Source organism: Nymphaea colorata, chromosome 6 (assembly GCF_008831285.2).
Source record: "Nymphaea colorata isolate Beijing-Zhang1983 chromosome 6, ASM883128v2, whole genome shotgun sequence".
Classification (NCBI taxonomy): domain Eukaryota; kingdom Viridiplantae; phylum Streptophyta; class Magnoliopsida; order Nymphaeales; family Nymphaeaceae; genus Nymphaea; species Nymphaea colorata.
In genome coordinates, this window is record NC_045143.1 from 340,505 (window position 1) to 359,455 (window position 18,951).

The 18,951-nt window shown below is 38.1% G+C and overlaps 1 protein-coding gene across 1 annotated transcript; it reads left to right on the forward strand.

Moving 5' to 3' along the window:
* Positions 1-3,657: 3,657 nt before the first annotated feature.
* LOC116255862 (uncharacterized) lies at positions 3,658-15,708 on the forward strand. The gene is made up of 8 exons (XM_031631942.2): positions 3,658-3,845; positions 4,133-4,359; positions 5,005-5,338; positions 5,569-5,853; positions 13,372-13,518; positions 13,925-14,151; positions 14,727-15,060; positions 15,289-15,708. Exons 1-8 carry the CDS (start codon positions 3,738-3,740, stop codon positions 15,583-15,585), a joined length of 1,959 nt encoding a protein of 652 aa, XP_031487802.1. The 5' UTR covers positions 3,658-3,737; the 3' UTR covers positions 15,586-15,708.
* The last annotated feature ends 3,243 nt before the right edge of the window (positions 15,709-18,951 follow it).

The window sequence follows — 18,951 nt, forward strand, 5'->3', positions numbered from 1 at the left end:
TTTACGTGCATAAGAAAATACAAAATTGTAGACGAAAGAGAACAAAGCCTACCGCATTGCCCCAAGCAAGTGTCACGCCCTACAGCATGGACGGCTCTGGTCCAGCCACTGCCTGCAATCGTGCCGTTCCAATCGGTGACTAAATCAAATCATGGACTCATTTGGCACGTCATTTCATGATTCAAGAATTGCTGACTCGATTTGACAGTCAATTGTTGAAGAACAACCAAATCTTCTTCTTTCTTTACATTGATATATGAAGTATTGATCTCCTTAATGCATGTAAATTCATTGTTGAATCGGTTCTCTGTGGATGTACATGTACTCCCACCAGGATCTACTTTCACTCCGAAATGAACACACATCATCATCGGCCAAGAACATTATGTTACAAAGCACGATGTAGTTATAGACGCTATTTTTAGATCTACCAATCAAGGTTTCAGCGTAACGATACGTCGTTTCCTCAAACAAGAACGCCCTCTTAAAGTCATAATTCGTTCCTCAGGCCATAATGTTGCTGAATATTAGTGAGTCGTGCGTCATAAAAAGAGGAATTCGGTACAAATTATGAAAAAATTAACAAAAATAACCGGCTGGAAAATTTTTCATTTATGTTGGTTCTATGATAACTTCAGATATAGGATGTCAAAAAACTTAGCAAATTCAAAGATCCATTCAAATATAATTGAACAGATTTATAAATTCTTGATTTGTTGGTCAAGTACGTCTCTTGCATAGACTTTTGAGATCATTCATGCCAAGATGACGACCTGCGGATCTACTTGCGAGAAAGAGAGGAAGATGTAAATGTTTTTTGATGTAACAATTGCAAATGCTGACGAGGGAATAGAAGAATAAATGCTATATTAAAATAACTAAGAGAGGCAATATTTGACTGGTTTTACAGGAAGTCTGTCTCTTTGTGCCCACGTATGTGCATGTCCAAAAATGTCCTACATCGAGTCAATTTCATGCGAATATTTGTTTGGGCATGTATATCGAGCCATCAATTTGTGTCATTCATTAGAAAACCTAACTTAGCAACCAAATCACTTGATTTGAAGGAATATCTCATGTATCTTACAAGGACCCCACATATTTCTTGATAATCTTGGCCAAATATACCTGAATAAATGTGAAGCGCTATGCCAAGATAGCGTTTTGTCCTCCATTGTCTGGTGTGGACCATTCATTGTAGGATACTGTTCTTGATGTATGAGTTGGCTCTTGCAGGTTACTTGCAAGAACCACATTCTCATGTGAAGTTGCTCCAACCGAAAATCGAAAAAAAAAGAAGGGAAAAGGGAAATGATCTTAACTGTGGAGAAGTTTGACAACGCACTTAATATAAGTTTTTCTTTATTACCAAATGAATTTCGATTTAACAGAGCTTATTATAGAGTTTTAGGCCACATACTCGGGGCAAGTCTGTTTCACAGAAAAAGTTATCTGTGGATAATTTTTCTAATGACGGGTATCATGGTGTGTTTGATCATTGATTTTTACTCATAATCATGAGCAAGAGAGTTATGTGCACCACGCACAAGTCCCGGTACATGCCATGTGTTCACCTCGGGGAGCACATGTCATGCACATGGGCCTGTGCACGGTATGCATGTATATAACCAGTTTCGGGCCGAAAAGATGGTAATAAATCAACAAAAAAATGGGTAACAAGGCAGCTCCAAAGGTATCAAAAAAGGGGGAAAATATATACAGCAATATTAGTATAAAAAAAAGGATCAGAAAAAAGAAAAGAGAAAGAGCCAAAAAGATGAGAATGCATTAACAAAAAAGAAAGCTAAACTAACGCATTGTTCCAATAATGGATTGCTGGGAGGTAGGATACACCATAACATTGTTACAGAAAACAAAGAAAGAAAATTAAACGCGAAAGAGAGATAGAAGCAAGAAACAAAAGAAGGCAATTTGGAAAGTGGAGAACAAAGAAGAAGAAGAAGAGGGATCAATTACCAATGAAAACAAATGATTCAAGGGCGAGATATGAACACCACAACAAAGCTCCCAGTAGAAAGAAGCACATGGAACATTGCTAAAGACCCAGTACTTTGTTACATTCTTATTAGACTTGCTACCGATAGCAGCTGAGTGCATAAAATGTAAGAAGAGAAAGATCTAAAGAGAGATCTCTGAAAAACTGGAACAACCAGTGCTGGCAGTGTGAGTTGCGTGGGCTGGTTGGTGCACGACGCTATATGCCAAAAAGGAAACAGGCAGGGGTTGGGATATTTTGGAAAATATTTAAATAAGAAATGCTTTTTTAGTCTTTTAATTTTTTCGGGTTTTTTTTTTCTGTCCTTACAAAACAGTTCTATTTTTCTATTAATCAGGGACATTTTTGCCATTATAGTATTCACGCACTAAAATTTTGTGCACCGCAGAGACCACATAACCCGCTTCTCACTTTCTCGAACCTGTTCTTTGGTAGGCTTCTGTTTTGGATGCTCACCTGATTCCTTTAGAAAAATCTCATAGTTGGACGCGCCCTTGATTAGTGTTGCAGATACAATATATTTTCAGAATAAGTGGTTTCCCCACCTGGCTAAGAGATTGAATTTAACTACTTAAAATTTTTATGGAGCATCTAAATGGACCTGATAAAAAAATTTCAGCTGCACTTTTTAAAACAGTTCTTCAAACAAACAAGTAGGACTTAAAATTTGCGGCTAGAATTTTAGAAAAACTTCATTGTTTGCATGTGAAATTGTAAAATTTTTTCAAGTTTTTGAATTCATTATTTGATTAGTGAGAATGGTTAAGCTCTTCCAAAGTACATTCCATAAAAGGGTTTTAAGGATATCATAGGTATATGCGCACGCCTAAGTAGAAGAAGATCCTGAGTTCAAAACCCTAGGTGCGTCTCTCGAATATACATCCTGGCAACCACAATTTCTTTAAGGAAAAACAGTTATTTTTCAATATTGAAGATATGTATGACAAACGTCAGCACGTCAGAAATAAGAGTTAAAAGAAAAGATTTTGTGTATATGTATCACATTTGGAAAAGTAGCTACCTGGTACGTGTGAGAGAGAGACTTGTGAAGGCTACTTAAGATTTTGTTCACTAAAAAAGAAAAAATCATTTGATCCAAGGGAATTGTGTATCCTGAAGTGTTCCTTCTTCTCTATTTAGATGTTAGGAATGAATAAAGGTAAAAAAAAAAAAAAGAAATACATGTAAACCATGAGATTGAGCCTGATGCCTTCCCCTTCTCATTCATGAATTAGAAAGCAAATGAGTTCAAAAATTGTGATAACAACCATCCGCTGAGCCATTGCCATTCATTCAGAAATATCCATGTTTAAGAAAATAATGAATCGATGGAAATTCGAAAACATTTGCTTGATAACTTTAAGATCTGTGAGATATGGGAAAGAAATGAACAAAAAAGTTGAGGTAGAAAAGGAAAATACAAGTGCAGCTGAGTTCACCTTAGTCGATCAGATTGCTTCTTCCGCATACTGATGGGATTCCCCTGAGAACCGAGTCGTGAAGAATGAAGGCGGTAAATGAAAAGATTACAGTGGCGAAGGCGTCCATGCACATAACTCTAATATTGATGATGCGACCCCTCCTCCAATAGCAACTGCTGCCAACAATCTCTCCCCTCTGCTAATGTCTATAAATTGCCGAGCTACCACCATTGAGTTATCAGCAGCAAGCAACTAGGCAGGCAAAGGAGAGAGAGAGAGAGAGAGAGAGAGTGAGAGAAATGGCAACCCAGCTTCCAATCATTGACATGGCGAAACTCAGTGGTGAGGAGAGAGGAGCTACAATGGAGCTCATAAAAGATGGTTGTGAGAACTATGGTTTCTTTGAGGTATATACTCGCAGTTCGTGCTTAATTTCTGCTTACAGAAAGGATTGCTTGGACACATCTTAGTAAACACGTAAACTTTCAGATGTACTCCTGCATTTTTACATTAATAGAGGCTGCCCATGAAAAGAAACTTAATTTCTACTTATGGTTTCCTTTTATAGTTTCGAGTTTCGGCAATCTTGCTCTGATTCATCTTGTATGATCCTTGGTAATTTCTCTGTGGAAGATAGAACGGGAGATTCTTTACTGGTTCTTAACTTGTTTTTTGGGGACTCTTGGTTGTGAAGGTGCTCAACCATGGGATTCCTCATGAGCTGATGGACGAGGTGCAAAGGCTGTTCAAGGAACATTACAAGTTGAAAATGGAGGAGAAATTCAAGGAGTTCGCTACCAGCACAAAGCTAGAAGAAGGGGAGAGGGAATGGGATCAAATAGACTGGGAGAGCACCTTCTTCCTCCGCCACCTCCCCCTCTCCAACATCGATGGCATCCCCAACCTCAGCGATGACTACAAGTATATATATAACTCTTCACGCATGTTGGCCTTAATTTATGCTAAAGTACTTGTACTAGCGACTCCATTACATGTTTTTAAACAGGTCTCTTTCATTAGAGAGAGCGAGGGAGGAGATGAAGCTGAAAAGTTTCTAATCTCCACAGACAAACTTTGAACTCTCTGAAACCTTTCCATATAAAAAGTTGTCTTTCATTTCTACCATGAAAAGAAGCCCATAGATTATTTGTCACAAAATTCCAATTCTTTTTATCATTTTAGCATTTCTAAACTTGTTCCTGGGCCAGTATTCACGTAAAATCTTTGTTTCTTTTGAAGCACTGGCTAAAAGTAAAGACATGATAAATAAAATAGCCGTTTAAAACTTTAAAAATCACTGTTTTTTTTTTTGCAAAAAAATGGGTCTTTTAGCTTTTTTTTTCACTTTTTTTAATGCCAATCTGTGTACTTATTTTTATACTTGTATTATTAGTTTCTCATTTACTTTATTTTTTCTTCATTTTTACTTTTTTTCAAAGCTTAGCATATTTTTATGGTATTTTTCCTTTTTATTTTTCAAGCTTGCTGTACAACTTTTCCAGCTTGCAAGCACACATGGTTTTCACCAATCGCCATGTTCTTTTGTTTTCACACAAACACAAACAGGGCGGCGATGAAAGACTTCGCCAAAAAGCTTCAGGACCTTGCAGAACAACTCCTAGACCTCTTCTGTGAGAATCTTGGGCTGGAGCAAGGCTACCTGAAGAACATGTTCTGGAGCAAGAACGGACCCACCTTCGGCACCAAGGTCAGCAACTACCCGGCTTGCCCTCGCCCCGAGCTCGTCAAGGGACTCCGAGCTCACACCGACGCCGGCGGCGTCATCCTTCTCTTCCAGGACGACAAAGTTCCCGGCCTGCAATTCGTCAAAGACGGCGAGTGGGTAGAGGTTACCCCCATGCGCCACGCCATTGTCGTCAACATTGGTGACCAACTGGAGGTAACCTGAGCTAGTTGGAGTGACATTAGAGTACTCGAATCTAGTAGTTCATCACTGTTTCTTATAGGAAACCAAGAACTGATGAGCATGTGGATGTTTACTAACTACTGTAAAACGTAAAAGCCCACCCAGATTCTGTGTTCTTATGAACAGATAGAACGCCAATCGACTACTCGATTCAAGCATCTTTCTTCTTGTGTTTGATCTGTTGGGAAATTTTATGATGGCAGGTGATCACAAATGGAAGGTACAAGAGCGTGGATCACCGGGTGATCGCGCAGACAGACGGAGAGAGGATGTCCATCGCTTCCTTCTACAACCCGGGGAGCGATGCAGTCATATACCCAGCTCCCCAACTGGTGGAGAAGGAAGAGAAGAGCTGCCCGAGCACGTATCCTAAGTTCGTGTTCGAGGACTACATGAAGCTGTATGCGCGGGAGAAGTTCCACGCCAAGGAGCCAAGGTTCGTGGCCTTGAAGGCCTTGGAGACCACTCAAATGGATCCCATCGCCACTGCCTGATCGAGATCTCTTTCTTTATCTGTATGACGACGTATATGTTGTGTATTGGTCGTTATATGTTGTGGTACTGTTCCTCCTCTTATTCTGTGTCTACTTCCCAAAAGGAAAGTGGTGTCGAATATCCAACAAAAAAAAAGGAAAAAAAAAAATTGTGATCTTGATCCGCTTGTTGCGTCATAGTTATGTATGCAGATGAATCATCAATGAACTAGTGTTGTTATTGGGCTCTTCTTTATCTAAATAGTAATCTTATAAACCACATTATATGTGATGGGTAGCAGCAGCCTTGCTTACATTTCCTATATTTTCAGAAAAAAAATAATTTTATTTCATTTTTTCATTTCCTATATTTTCAAAAATATATTTTCAAGCCATCAAACTAAAAATTAAAAAGAAGATAAAATAAATGGAGTAACTATGGGTAGGCAAGATCTAGTGTTGTATGAAGGTGTCAGGACATCCAATCATGATAAAATGCTTGGAAGGTCCCATCCCATTTGAAGATGATAGCGGATGAGATTTTTGAAGATCAGGCGATAGCTGCGATGGGAATTCTGAGATCCACATTTCCACTTTCGGATGATAGATAGATTGCCTGAAATCCATGTCATAATCTTTCGTATAAAATGACAAATCTAATAATGTCAAATTAGAATCCTGGGAAAGATTTTTTTTTTCTTCAACCAAGGGAAGGGTGGTACTTTTTAATTTATGAAATCAGATACCATAAAATGATTTTTTTATCATTATATATATATATATATAAAGCTAATTTGTTTGTCTTTTAGTAGGCTGCCTTTTCAAGATTTATCTCAACAGTTGAATATTTCCTGAATTTTCAAAGTTGAGCAGCAATCAAACGATTAGACATCTTTGTTGTAATTTTTCCAATAAAAAAAAAAACTGAATCATGAAAAGGGAAAAAAAATTCAGATAAAGAAAAAGGAAACTCTTTTTTTTAAAAAAAAATCTTTGGGTTTTCTTTCCCACTAAACTTTGAAATTTATTTCATGGGTTTTGACAGACTAAAACCAAGATATTTTAGAGATAAAGTTTGACATCACCTAGGGCTCAAAAAGAAGGCACCAAATGAACGTCAGCCATATGACGATGCAAATTGGGAGTAGTTTTCGCTTCATTTATTAAAAAAAGCCTGAGATATCACATGTCATAAATAATAGTTTATCTTGCTATTGGAAAATTAACGGCTTGATGTTGCAGATCGCTATTTATTGGCACAACGATGGATTCTATACGACAAAGAAATTCAATTCGCTTTCATAATCACCAAATGAACAGAAATATCCCCTTTATTATAGTTTCACCCTTAAATAAAATTTGCTTTTGCTATCCACATTCATACACCTGGTGGTCCACCTGCCTATTCTCGAATTGAATGTTTCCATGGCCTTTTCTTTCTTTATATATTTTGGTAGAACTTAATAAAGATTGTGTTATATACAAAACTGCTTTTTATAACAGAATTTGATGGCATTCATTGAGAGCAGAGCTAGAATTTTTTTTATGAAAAATACTGAATTAAAGTTTTTAAATTTTACACGAGAGTTGAAATATCATTTTTTTAAAATTTTTATATGAAACAAATAATTTTTTTTAAAATTTACACGTATTTTTTAAAAAAAAAAAATTTGAAGTGTAGCGATAGCCTAAGGGGAACCCCTGGCTCCGCCCCCGCATATATTAGTGGGGAAATACATAAAAGGTTTTCCTTCGCCATTCAAAGGCCAGTTCAATTAAAATTAAAGAATCAAACTATAAGGATGTAGTGGCCAAAGTTTTTTAAAAAAAAGTAAGATTTTTAGCCATTAATTTACAGTTCTTTTTGAAGAATCAAACTATACGGATGTATTTGGAACACTCAAAATTATAAGTTTAAAAAATTTCAAAGTCAAAATTAAAAAAAAATGGTAGGTTCTATTTTTATAAAATATTGAGTTTAATTAACGGGTTCAACGTTCTCAGTTTATGAAACTTTATTTAGATATCAGTTTTTTTTTTCTTTTTTGCTCTTTCAGACATTTTGAATACATTCGTACAGCTGAATTTACTAAAAAAAAAAAATCATCAGCTGGCAAGGAAATGTGGATGGTAAGCGTCATATTTTTTAGTACGTTTAGGTACAGGCACATGTGCTTCCGGGCACCGATTGATGCTCTTCAACTAGACCTAAAACCTAAAATACAGATTAGACTTGAGTCTATATTAACATATTCACTTTGTTAGACTGATCGAATAAGAACTTAAAGTCGATGGAAATGAAGACGATGTATCCTTTTTTCTTATGGTGCCCCTCTTTCTTTTTCTCTCTCCCAAGTGATTTTGAGGGGCACTTGGAGTCTGTAGTTCGTTTTGTGTAGGAAAATGTCCATTTTGCTATTTGGCTGCGGTGGCATCCTCCTTTTGCGGCTGGATGATGGTGTCGTTCCGTCCTTCCACTCTCTCTTCACCTCTTTTCTTTTATTTTTTGTGAGTTGTAATGTATATTTCGTCTTTTGTTTCTGTCTTGCGGTTTGTTACTGTAATTAAGAAATTTTTTGTCTCCAATTTTCCTAACTAAAGGACTTCTTGTCATCAAATTTTGATATACATTCTCATTTTATTGACTTTTTTTTTTCAAGTGTTCTAATTTTTACTTTCATATATATATATATATATATATGTATAAAGAGAAAGAGAGAGAGAGAGAGAGAGAGGGCCAGTTCAGCTCTCCAATAGTTAGCCTCTTTCTCTGCTCTCAGTTGTGCTCGTTTTCTGGAATTACTTTTCTTGAGGATCGTACAACAAGTTGAAGCAATCTACTGGAGCCTGCACAAAATTTAAATTGCATTGCTTAATGGTCTCCAGGAGGACCATCGGAGGAGAAGGGCAAACCAAGATCTTTGGTTAGTCCGATCTGACATCTATGAGTTGAAGAAGCTTTTTTTTTACGGAGTAAAGTAACAAAAGGAGTAAGCAAGTTGCTTTTTTATTCTTTTCACATTGTAGAAGAAGAAGTAAAATTTGTTTATAATTTGAGTAAAAAGTACTAGAGATAGAGATGCATAATCTTTATAAAGGGAGTGATTACACCGCCCAACAAAAGTCTCCATCATAACCACAAATATCATTTTTTGTTTTCTTTTTCAAATTTAAATTGACAATATTTTTTTTCAAAAGGAAAATGGGTAAATTTTAAAACAATTAAAACTTTTGGCAAAAAAGAGAAAAAGATGTCTAACATCTCAAAAATAAAATTCGAAAAATACAAAAACAAAAGTCTGGTAAATAAAAACAGTAAAAAAGTGCGAAAAAAAAGAAAAAACTTGAAAAATGAAAAAAAAAACCTGAAAGAATGTGTTTTTACGTTTGTTAACACTTTTTTCCGCTGACCTGTTTTTAATGCATTTAATGAGTTTTTTTTTTTTTTTTTTGAAAAGGGAGTTTTCTGTAGCTATGGCCTCGATCAACTAAGTTGAAGCTCAGATTAATCAACCTTTTTTGTGCAGACCTCCTTGAAGTTGTAGAAAATCTGACTGGTCAGAGCATGTCTCCCTTTCTCGTGGTTGATTCAATTAAACGTCCTATAACGCAGGAAATGAAAGACATGCCAAAATGGCTACTGTTTAACGACAGTCGGTAGCGCTCTGATCTATTGGTGCGTACTCTCTCCATCCTCTCAGCTTTCTGCCTCATTTGGCAACTTTATGAACAGAACCAAGACGTGCCCAGATGCAGATGCCGCTGCCATGGAACTGTTCATCTCCCTGAACCACTCAGTCCAACTTGACCGTGGATTATTCAAGTTTATGGTCGTCCTTTGAGCCCCCATGGTTGTTCCTCTCTTTGAACGTTGGACAGACTCCTAATAGATTGTGCCATACTTCTTCCCTCTTAACTTGCAAAGATCTTCACATTTGCATACAGAGATGACTTTCCACCTCCCTCCTTCTGTTCCAGCAGCAAACAACTACGTAAAGAGACACAAGAACGCGTTTCATTCAATTTGGATTTGAGTACATCTTTCTTTTTTCTTGCATGAATCTGTGGATTTCCAGCTTGATGTTTGCCTGTTTACTAAAAAAATTGTTTTTGTACGCATTTGCAGCAGCTCTGAATCGCATACTGAAAATGAATCTTTTCCATTACTTCATGTGGGCAGGTCTTGTTTAGTTTTTAAACTTGGTGTGTGATCCACTCATATGTGCCAAATTCTTGGAGGAAAATAAGGATTGCAATATAAAACTCCTTGCGTGGAAGAATCTGTCGGGGAAACCATATATAGTTTCAGAACAACTCACATCATGAGACGATGACCTATCAAACGGCAAATGGATCCTCCCCAGGACTGTCGGCGGTGACGACTTGACATGTCGCATGAGGGGACATTGACCATGCATTTGGAGACGGCGGATATGCCAAAACATATCTATGAATCGATTTGCTTTACACGTCATAGTGAGGTTCTTTTTCTTTAATTCTTTCTTGGCGAGAGCCCAATTCAGTGGATAACAGGTCAAAATCTTGAACAATGCAGACAAGGAGGTGAGAGCAAATGAAAGCGAATACAGGCTCTGTGGTCACTATTTTGTAGTTGGCATGGATCCAGGCATCTCTCTCTCTCTCTCTCTCGTTTGTCTGTTGTGTTGTTTTGAGAGTTACCAGCCATGCACGAGTGGCTGAGACATGGGATGCCGTGGTGGCAGTGGAACTATCAATTATGCATCTGGTTTGTCTCAAACCATGCATCAGGAACAAAAGTCATGATATATATATATATATATATATATATATATATCCCATGTCTCAGCCACTCGTGCATGGCTGGTAACTCTCAAAACAACACAACAGACAAACGAGAGAGAGAGAGAGAGAGAGAGAGAGAGAGAGAGAGAGACTCGTAATCTATAGTGAGAGAGATACCAATCAGGACAGCCTAGGATTAAACTTATATGCTACTGCATGAGAGAATAAGACTTCCTCTTTCTCTCTCTCTCTCTCTCTCTCTCAAAAGAAAAGAGAAAGGAAAGACAAACCCATTTGAAATGAACCTGCACAAGCGCCCAAGCATTCGGCCCCTACAGATCTCGTTGGTGCTAATTCCATCTTCAGTCCTTTCAGATTCATGCACTACTGTTTGTGCACGCCGTGCAACCTGGACCAGGGAAGTTGCACTTTGTCCTCTTCCTGCTTGGTTTTTGCGCCTCAGAACCGAAGCACTTTTCAGAATGCCAATTTCAAGTTTATCTTATCCTGTGATCTTTCCACATTCTCTTACTATCCTCACATACTTTCATTGGTTTTCTTTCCCATTATGGTGGAAACCATTGACGTGTCATACTTGCTGTCTGCTGATCCTAAAGAAGTTGCAGGCTTACCCTGTTTTATTTGAGCTCCCACTTGATGTAAAATTTCTGTTTACAAGAGACTCTCTTCATCCTTTTCCTATTACAGTAATGGTCGACGAAGACTTTGCTAATGAATATTCATAGACTTCATTCCTTCTACCTAAGGTTTCCACTCAACCAATCTAAAGAACCATATAGCCCCTGCGGACTTCTACTCCACCCTTCAGGAAAAGTTTCACAAACAAATTTGGTACTCGCATCAAAGTGAATTAAAGTGATCGGTTGATTCCATTTTGTGCTTGCTACTCCATCGTCAATGCGTCCACACATTTCTCTTACACGCACTTTAAAAGTTTTCCCTCTGGTTAGCAGTAAAAGTTGTGTTACGGGTAGAAGTCTAAATGTGATCAGATTCCGACAGCCAAATACATAGAAAATCATATTTGAATTAGATTGATACAGCCGAAGAAACTCAAAATCTTCAATCTGCACCTGCAAACCATTTACACCCGTCGTCAGATACAGCGTCAGATGTGAAAAGGACAAGTTTTTGGTGTTACAGTCTTGTCCTTAGGAGGGCTGTACTTATTCGTCGGTCTTTTATATTATAGATGATGTGTTTTTGTCTTTTCAAGCACTCGAACTGTTCAGAACATTTGGTCATTTCTCCTATTCCTTTGCATGGGTAAGTTCATGAACCTAGACAGAGCCATCAATCCAATCGAAAACTTATCCCAAAGTCCACAATGCTGATATATATATATATATAATATATAAAAGAGAGAGAGAGAGAGAGAGAGTACTTTTTGATAAATGAAAATACAAGAATTAGTTGTGCACTTATCTCGATTATTTGACTGTGCTAGATCGATGTTTATAAAGGCTACATTACCAACTCAAATGGAATTAATTAGGTTACTGTAATTGATCTTTTATACTTTAAGCATGTCGACTTATTAGTTTGTTCAATCATATGCATCGAAGGGTTGAGATTAATATCCAAAAATATTCTTCCTTAATGCTTCATTTCACCTTTTACTTGTGTGGCTGTGCAATGTTGCTCTATATATCATATTAAAGTTGCCAAATCATTGGAATGCCAGGCAGCTTTCTTACTGTTGATTATTGGAATATTATATTGCTGGAACCTGCATAGATCTACATATTACACGAATATCTCGAATGAAGCAACATTACGTGTCAAGATGCATGTATGACGCCGGACTTTCATTTTCTGGTGCAAATGTGGGACCGATTTTGCTGTTTCTGAAAAAGCCGAAAGAAGCCCGGACCATTGTCCGGAGCTGGTACGTGGACGCAGAAATGCCAAGGAATGAACCGAAAGAAAAGAAAAATGAATCATAAGAATGCTCACCTCCTAATCACTGCTGGCCATAGAGCAGGTTGAGGATATATGCATGCAAGTCACCTTGCTTTTCCTTTCAAATGGAATATTTACTTCTGCAATCTTATGGTAGAGGTTTTTGGAACTAATTTGACCGGTTATCGAGAAGGAAAGGATTGTTGAACATAAATGCATCAAGATGTAAACCAAATATAAAAGAATACAAAAAGAAAGGTAACAACAGAAACTAAATGTTGACATCAAAATCTCATCGTGAGGCTGTTCATTTTTTCCCTCAAAAAAAGTAATTTTCTTCTAAAAATGTCAAAAAGATTTTTAAAAAAAATACAATGTGCAATGTTATTGACATTATTGTGCTACTAATGGAGGGCAATGTACTGAAAGTACTGCTGGGTTCGAGTAATATAACTTCCCTCTCTCCCTCTCTGTTATAGCAGCCCACCTTCGTATTGCCATATTTACTTGCTTCATGACCAAGAACACTGCCGGGGCCGAACCGAATCCAACTACCATATGTGTTTAGCTGGTAGTGTTACCTAGTAATGACTGATCCATTTGGTACCACAATCGGGGTGTTGGAGGGCGGTCCCTTACAGGTCTATGCTAAGCACAGACATGTGGTGGAAACTGAGCATGAATATCAGTTGAGTTGTATACAGTTCACCTGATCTGCTCATGAAAACAAGGTAGGAAAATGATGTCATCTCTTTCTTCAATAGCAACTGCCACCAACAATCTCTCTCTCCTCACCAAAGTCTATAAAGACCTGGGCCGCCACCCTTGAGTTATCACCAGCTGTAGTTAACAATCAAGAGAGTGAGAGAGAGAGAGAGAGAAAGAGAGATGGAAACATTCCCAATTGTTGACATGGGGAAGCTCAATGGGAAAGAGAAGGTAGCTACAATGGAGCTCATAAAAGATGCCTGTGAGAATTGGGGATTCTTCGAGGTATATACATGTCCATCTGCAGGCTCTCAGCTATCCAAATGCTGCATGGCCGCCATAACTGGATCGATCTTGTGAAACAGTATATAATTTAAGCACTCCATGATCCATTGGGGACTGCACTTTTTCTCAGTAGATTTTGCCTCAAGGACTATCCTCTTAAGAGGGCTATACAGGAACCTAATTCTTTGCATTTCACCGTTCGCTCTGTTCATTCTGCATTTCATAATCAACCATAAAATGGAGATGTATTTTCTTCTACCTGTTATGATGCTTTAACTCATCATCATCAGAGAGAACGAGAGAGAGAGAGTAGAATAAGTTAAATTAAAGTTGAGAACCATATAAAATATGGTTGGTGCATTCATATATTGCTGATCAAAGTACTTTGCTTTTGGCTTTTGTGAAGGTACTGAACCATGGCATTCCTCATGAACTGATGGACGAGGTGCAGAGGCTGTTCAGGGAGCATTACAAGTTGAGAATGGAGGAGAAGTTCAAGGAGTTCGCTTCCAGCAAAAGGCTAGAAGAAGGGGATCAGCCATTGAATGACGTTGATTGGGAGAGTACCTTCTTCCTGCGCCACCTCCCCGTTTCGAACATGTCTGATGTCCCCAATCTCAGCCAGGAATTCAGGTAATTAATCAACCCACTTTCCCTTGATCCTTACGAAAGAAAAACACTAAAATAAATGTAGTGAGCCAGTTTCTATGTTTTCCGCTGTCTTTAGATTCGAGATGTAAGAGTCCACCAAATCTTGATAAAGCCATTGATGAGAACCGTATGCGGCCTGCGGGGTCAGGTTTCTTACCTTTTAAAACTGGTTTCTAATTTTACTGTAACATGATCTCGGATATTTATATCTAATGAGGTCAGATATTTATCAAATTCCGATCAGATAGGAGACTTCGATGAAGATTCGATTATGAAACTACATGCTGAAATTCAATATGTTTAGCAAAGGGATCCTTTTTTTTGTTTTGTTAGAACTAGTTAAATGAATTAAAAAACAGATGGTTAATTAGATATATCCAATCCATTTACATCTGGTGTCATGGAATGTTGATCTCATACTCCTGTGGTCATGAACAGTTGATCTCATCCTTCCCAAGGAAGGAAAAGAAAGCTGGGACGGCTCTCTTCACCAAGCGCTAGCTATAATGTAACATTCGGCTCTTCTTAAGGTCACTACTTTTTTGTTTCTTGAACAGAATGGCCATGAAGGATTTTGCCAAGAAACTGCAGGCGGTTGCAGAGCAACTCCTAGACCTCTTCTGCGAGAATCTTGGACTGGAGCAGGGGTACCTAAAGAACATGTTCTGGAGCAAGAATGGACCCACCTTCGGTACCAAGGTCAGCAACTACCCGGCTTGCCCTCGCCCCGACCTCGTCAAGGGTCTCCGGTCTCACACCGATGCCGGCGGCGTCATCCTTCTCTTCCAGGACGACAAGGTCCCCGGTCTGCAATTCCTCAAGGACGGCGAGTGGATAGACGTTCCCCCCATGCGCCACGCCATCGTCGTCAACATTGGTGACCAACTGGAGGTAACGTAAGCTAGTTGAAGTGATGTTGGAGTACTCGAATCGAGTAGCTCATTACTGTTCCATATAGAAACACAAGAATTGATGGGCATGTGGATCATACCCAACTACTGTTAAAAAAACCCACCCACAAGATTCTGTGTTCTTATGAACGATAGTACGCCAATTGACTACTCGATTCAAGCATCTTTCTTCTTCTGATCGATTTGTTCGGAAATTGTATGATGGCAGGTGATCACAAATGGAAGGTACAAGAGCGTGGATCACCGGGTGATCGCGCAGACAGACGGAGAGAGGATGTCCATCGCTTCCTTCTACAACCCGGGGAGCGATGCAGTCATATACCCAGCTCCCCAACTGGTGAAAAAGGAAGAGAAGAGCAGGAGCTGCCTGAGCACGTACCCCAAGTTCGTGTTCGAGGACTACATGAAGCTCTATGCGCGGGAGAAATTCCACGCCAAGGAGCCAAGGTTCCTGGCCTTGAAGGCCGTGGAGACCATTCAAATGGATCCCATCGCCACTGCCTGATCATTGAGATCTCCTTTCATATGTATGGTCATGTGCTATGAAAGTAAAGTGCAAGTAGCAACATGATCTCTTGTTGTGTCTCCTTTGCTTGGAAGTATGTGAATTAAATGTGTTTGCTCTTAATTTCTTGTGCCACAATTGTCATTTGTCTGTTATCATCAACTATCCAGAAACTCGATCCTTTCTTTCTTTCTCTACCACCATCACTTGGAGTTGCATTTATGCATAAGAACTAAAGAAGCTTCTCGAATAAACACACGTCTGATAAAATGAGCGATGGCTAGAAATTAAGCACCGAAAGTGGAACTAGTAAGACAAGAACATCATGTCCAATTATTATCACTTTGAATTGGCTTTTAAAGACTCCAATGATGTGCATCCCTGGCCACAAGCCCAAAGTAACAAAGTGACTTTCCAAACATGACAAAGAGAAAAAGAAGCAACTAGATAAAGCTTGGTAAACATGCAGCTCCCAATTAGGATTCCAATTGCCACAAAAAAGCTTGGTGGTTTTCCTTGTCATGGTGACAAAATTGGATGGTCTGCCTCAAGTGGAGTCTCTGACATAGACACCCACTTTCTTGCTGGGCTTCAAACATGTGGATAGGGGGACTGTAATAATGCCATGTGTTGTCCACCTGGTGAATGACTCAAGCAGAGGTGTATGAATCTGGAACTATATCCCAAAGCTAGTGCGAATTTAGTGGAGTTCAAGCATAAAAAATAGGTGTTGGTTATATCAAACCAATCTAATATGAAGCCATATTATTCGATGATGAAAAGGAGGAGTATTTTATTCTACCACTTAACAAGAAAGCCGAAGCCCCCCACTTTTCTCCCAAACTTTTCAGGGTATCGGGTCAGTTTTCACAAAAATACCTCGCACAATGCTTCAACTTGTATATCGATACCTTTATAACATAAAGATTTGATGTTGTCCGAGCTTCAATCAGATATTAACCTGCTACTCCCACCAGCCCTTGCTCTGTCAGCCTTGACTGTGGCAAGTGATATTGATGAAACCCTATATTATAACTATCCAAACTTAATCAGATGAATTCAAGGAAGCCATGCACGTTGAAGCCCTCTCCAGAACCACAACCAACGTCTCTAAACTCTTTGATCCACGGTCCCAGTCTAGACCCCAGATCAGAGCATTTGTATGATCGGATCCACAGAAGGAAATTCTTGCATGAGTAGTAACAGCCTCCGGACATGATCAGCTGGTTCCGCCCCTGATTTTAAAAGATGGGTCAGATCCACAGATTCAATTTGTTTTCACTTTCACCATCCAAATATTGAAAAAACAGTTCAGCAGTTTCGGGTTGGGTATCAGTTTAAAACAATGATAGATTCACAGGTTTTTATATTTGAAGAGGCGCTTAAATATTAAAAGATTTTATGTAAAAGTGAAAGAAAATTGAGAAGCTGATGTAGGCAATTGCCTACACCAACCTTTATATGTCTGGTTTAAAACTAATGCATTTGCACCCTGGTCTGCAGCCATTCGCTACGACAGACTCACGTGAACTTGCATGGGGGCGTTACTGATGCCCATACCTTTCGCTGGCGATCCATATGGGAAGCAATCCATTTGGCTTCCCGTTTCTCATTCGAAAATAAATAAATTATTTTAAGTTAAAAAAAAATAAAAATTATATTATATATATATATATATATATTTATATTTATATATATATAAACCAATTTATAGCATTGAATCAGTCATTTGACAAGTTTCCATCAATTTATCTTTATGTTTCATCGAGCATGTTCAGATTTATCCGAATGAATGGCTACGGGCGGCTGAGAAATTTGGTTCCATTCTACATTAGTTGAAGGGCACGAACTCGTTGAATTTTCTAACTCTCCAAAATTCAAATGGAGGCATGGACGAATTCAAACGTATGAAAAAGCCCAAAGGTTTTAATGTGGGAATAGGTTCAACCGGTCCAGAAAAAAGGCTATATATACGGCTCATGGAAAAATTCCAATTTCACATGATCGTTTCAAATTTGAATTATTCGGCTCTCATAAATGATTTCACAAAAAATTACAATACTTCGAGCTTGGTCACAGAACATCCACAACTTTATAAAAAAATAGTGTTTTTTATGCCCAGCATAATCTCAAGTTCCTCATTTTGAAAAATAAACAAGCTTTGGGAATTTTCTTTTTTTTTTCTTAACAATATTTATTTGACTTATTTGAGCAATTTCCTTTTAATTTTATCTCATTTCACCTGTGATATTGGAATGTCATAATTAACTGACAACAACTGATGATATTATAACATTATGAAATTATAGATGGAATGTTTGGGTATTAAAGTCCTCTCCATTGTAACAATATATTACATCCTTAGTGGTTCACATATAAGATCTAACGCCTTTAGTGGCTTACATTTCAACTTTCACATTTCTCATCGTGATGATTATGTTGGGGTTCATATTTTAATATTTTGCAAATTGATGGATTCAATGAAGGTTGGTGAAGAGCCTCAAGTGGCTTGACCAAGTCGCATTGGTTTTCTGCTTGAACTTTTACATCAAAATGAAATAGTTCATGCAATCAGCTACCCCAGGAGAATGATAGTGCGTAACCATCAGGAGGCCCTCAGTTTTACAGGCGATAATTTTTTTTCCACATTCTTTCTACAATGGAGAGGTCATCGCAGAGAAGTCGTCTCTAGACTATTTCTATCGTACAAGTATTTCCACGACTATTTCGATCGTGTTGGAAGTAGTGGTGGAGTCAGGATTTCTTTTAGGGGTGGGCCAATAGTCCGACCTTTAGATCTGAGTAGTACCAAACTGAACCCAAATCCAAATAATACATAACACAATTAAAAATTTTCAAATTTTTTAATTTTTTTTTTTCAATTGCCTGGGGTCTAGCCATGGCATAGCCAGGCCCTCCCCTCCCTCCGCCCGTGGTTGGAAGCAGCAGGTAACATGGTCAGCAAATACTTGACCCAGCTGTGGAAATTTTGTTTATTAATAGCGCATAATTATGATATATATATATATATATATATATATATATATATATATATATAATCAACCTTTGCAAGTATTTTTATTTGGATTAGATTTATATATCTGCCCACGTCCGTAACTGTTAGCATTAAGTAAGCAACATATAAAATGTTAGTTTTTCTATCCTCTTCAGTGACTGCTAGCATTAAGTAAGAAATATATTAAATGTTGACATGAGAAATGCTAGAACAAAAAAAGAACGCGACAATTTATCTCTTCTCTTTCATTTTCACTTTGATGTTGCAAAAAATAAAATCCTTTTAACACATCGGGAGTCCGAAGGATGCAACTTTCTCTTATTTTTTCATGAGAGAATTCTTCTTTCTCA

Coding starts and splice junctions, on each gene's coding strand:
- LOC116255862 (XM_031631942.2), top strand. CDS start 3,738: ATGGCAACCCAGCTTCCAATCATTGACATGGCGAAACTCAGTGGTGAG. Junction 5,339..5,568: donor ACATTGGTGACCAACTGGAG/GTAACCTGAGCT, acceptor TTATGATGGCAG/GTGATCACAAATGGAAGGTA. Junction 5,854..13,371: donor AAATGGATCCCATCGCCACT/GCCTGATCGAGA, acceptor CACCAGCTGTAG/TTAACAATCAAGAGAGTGAG.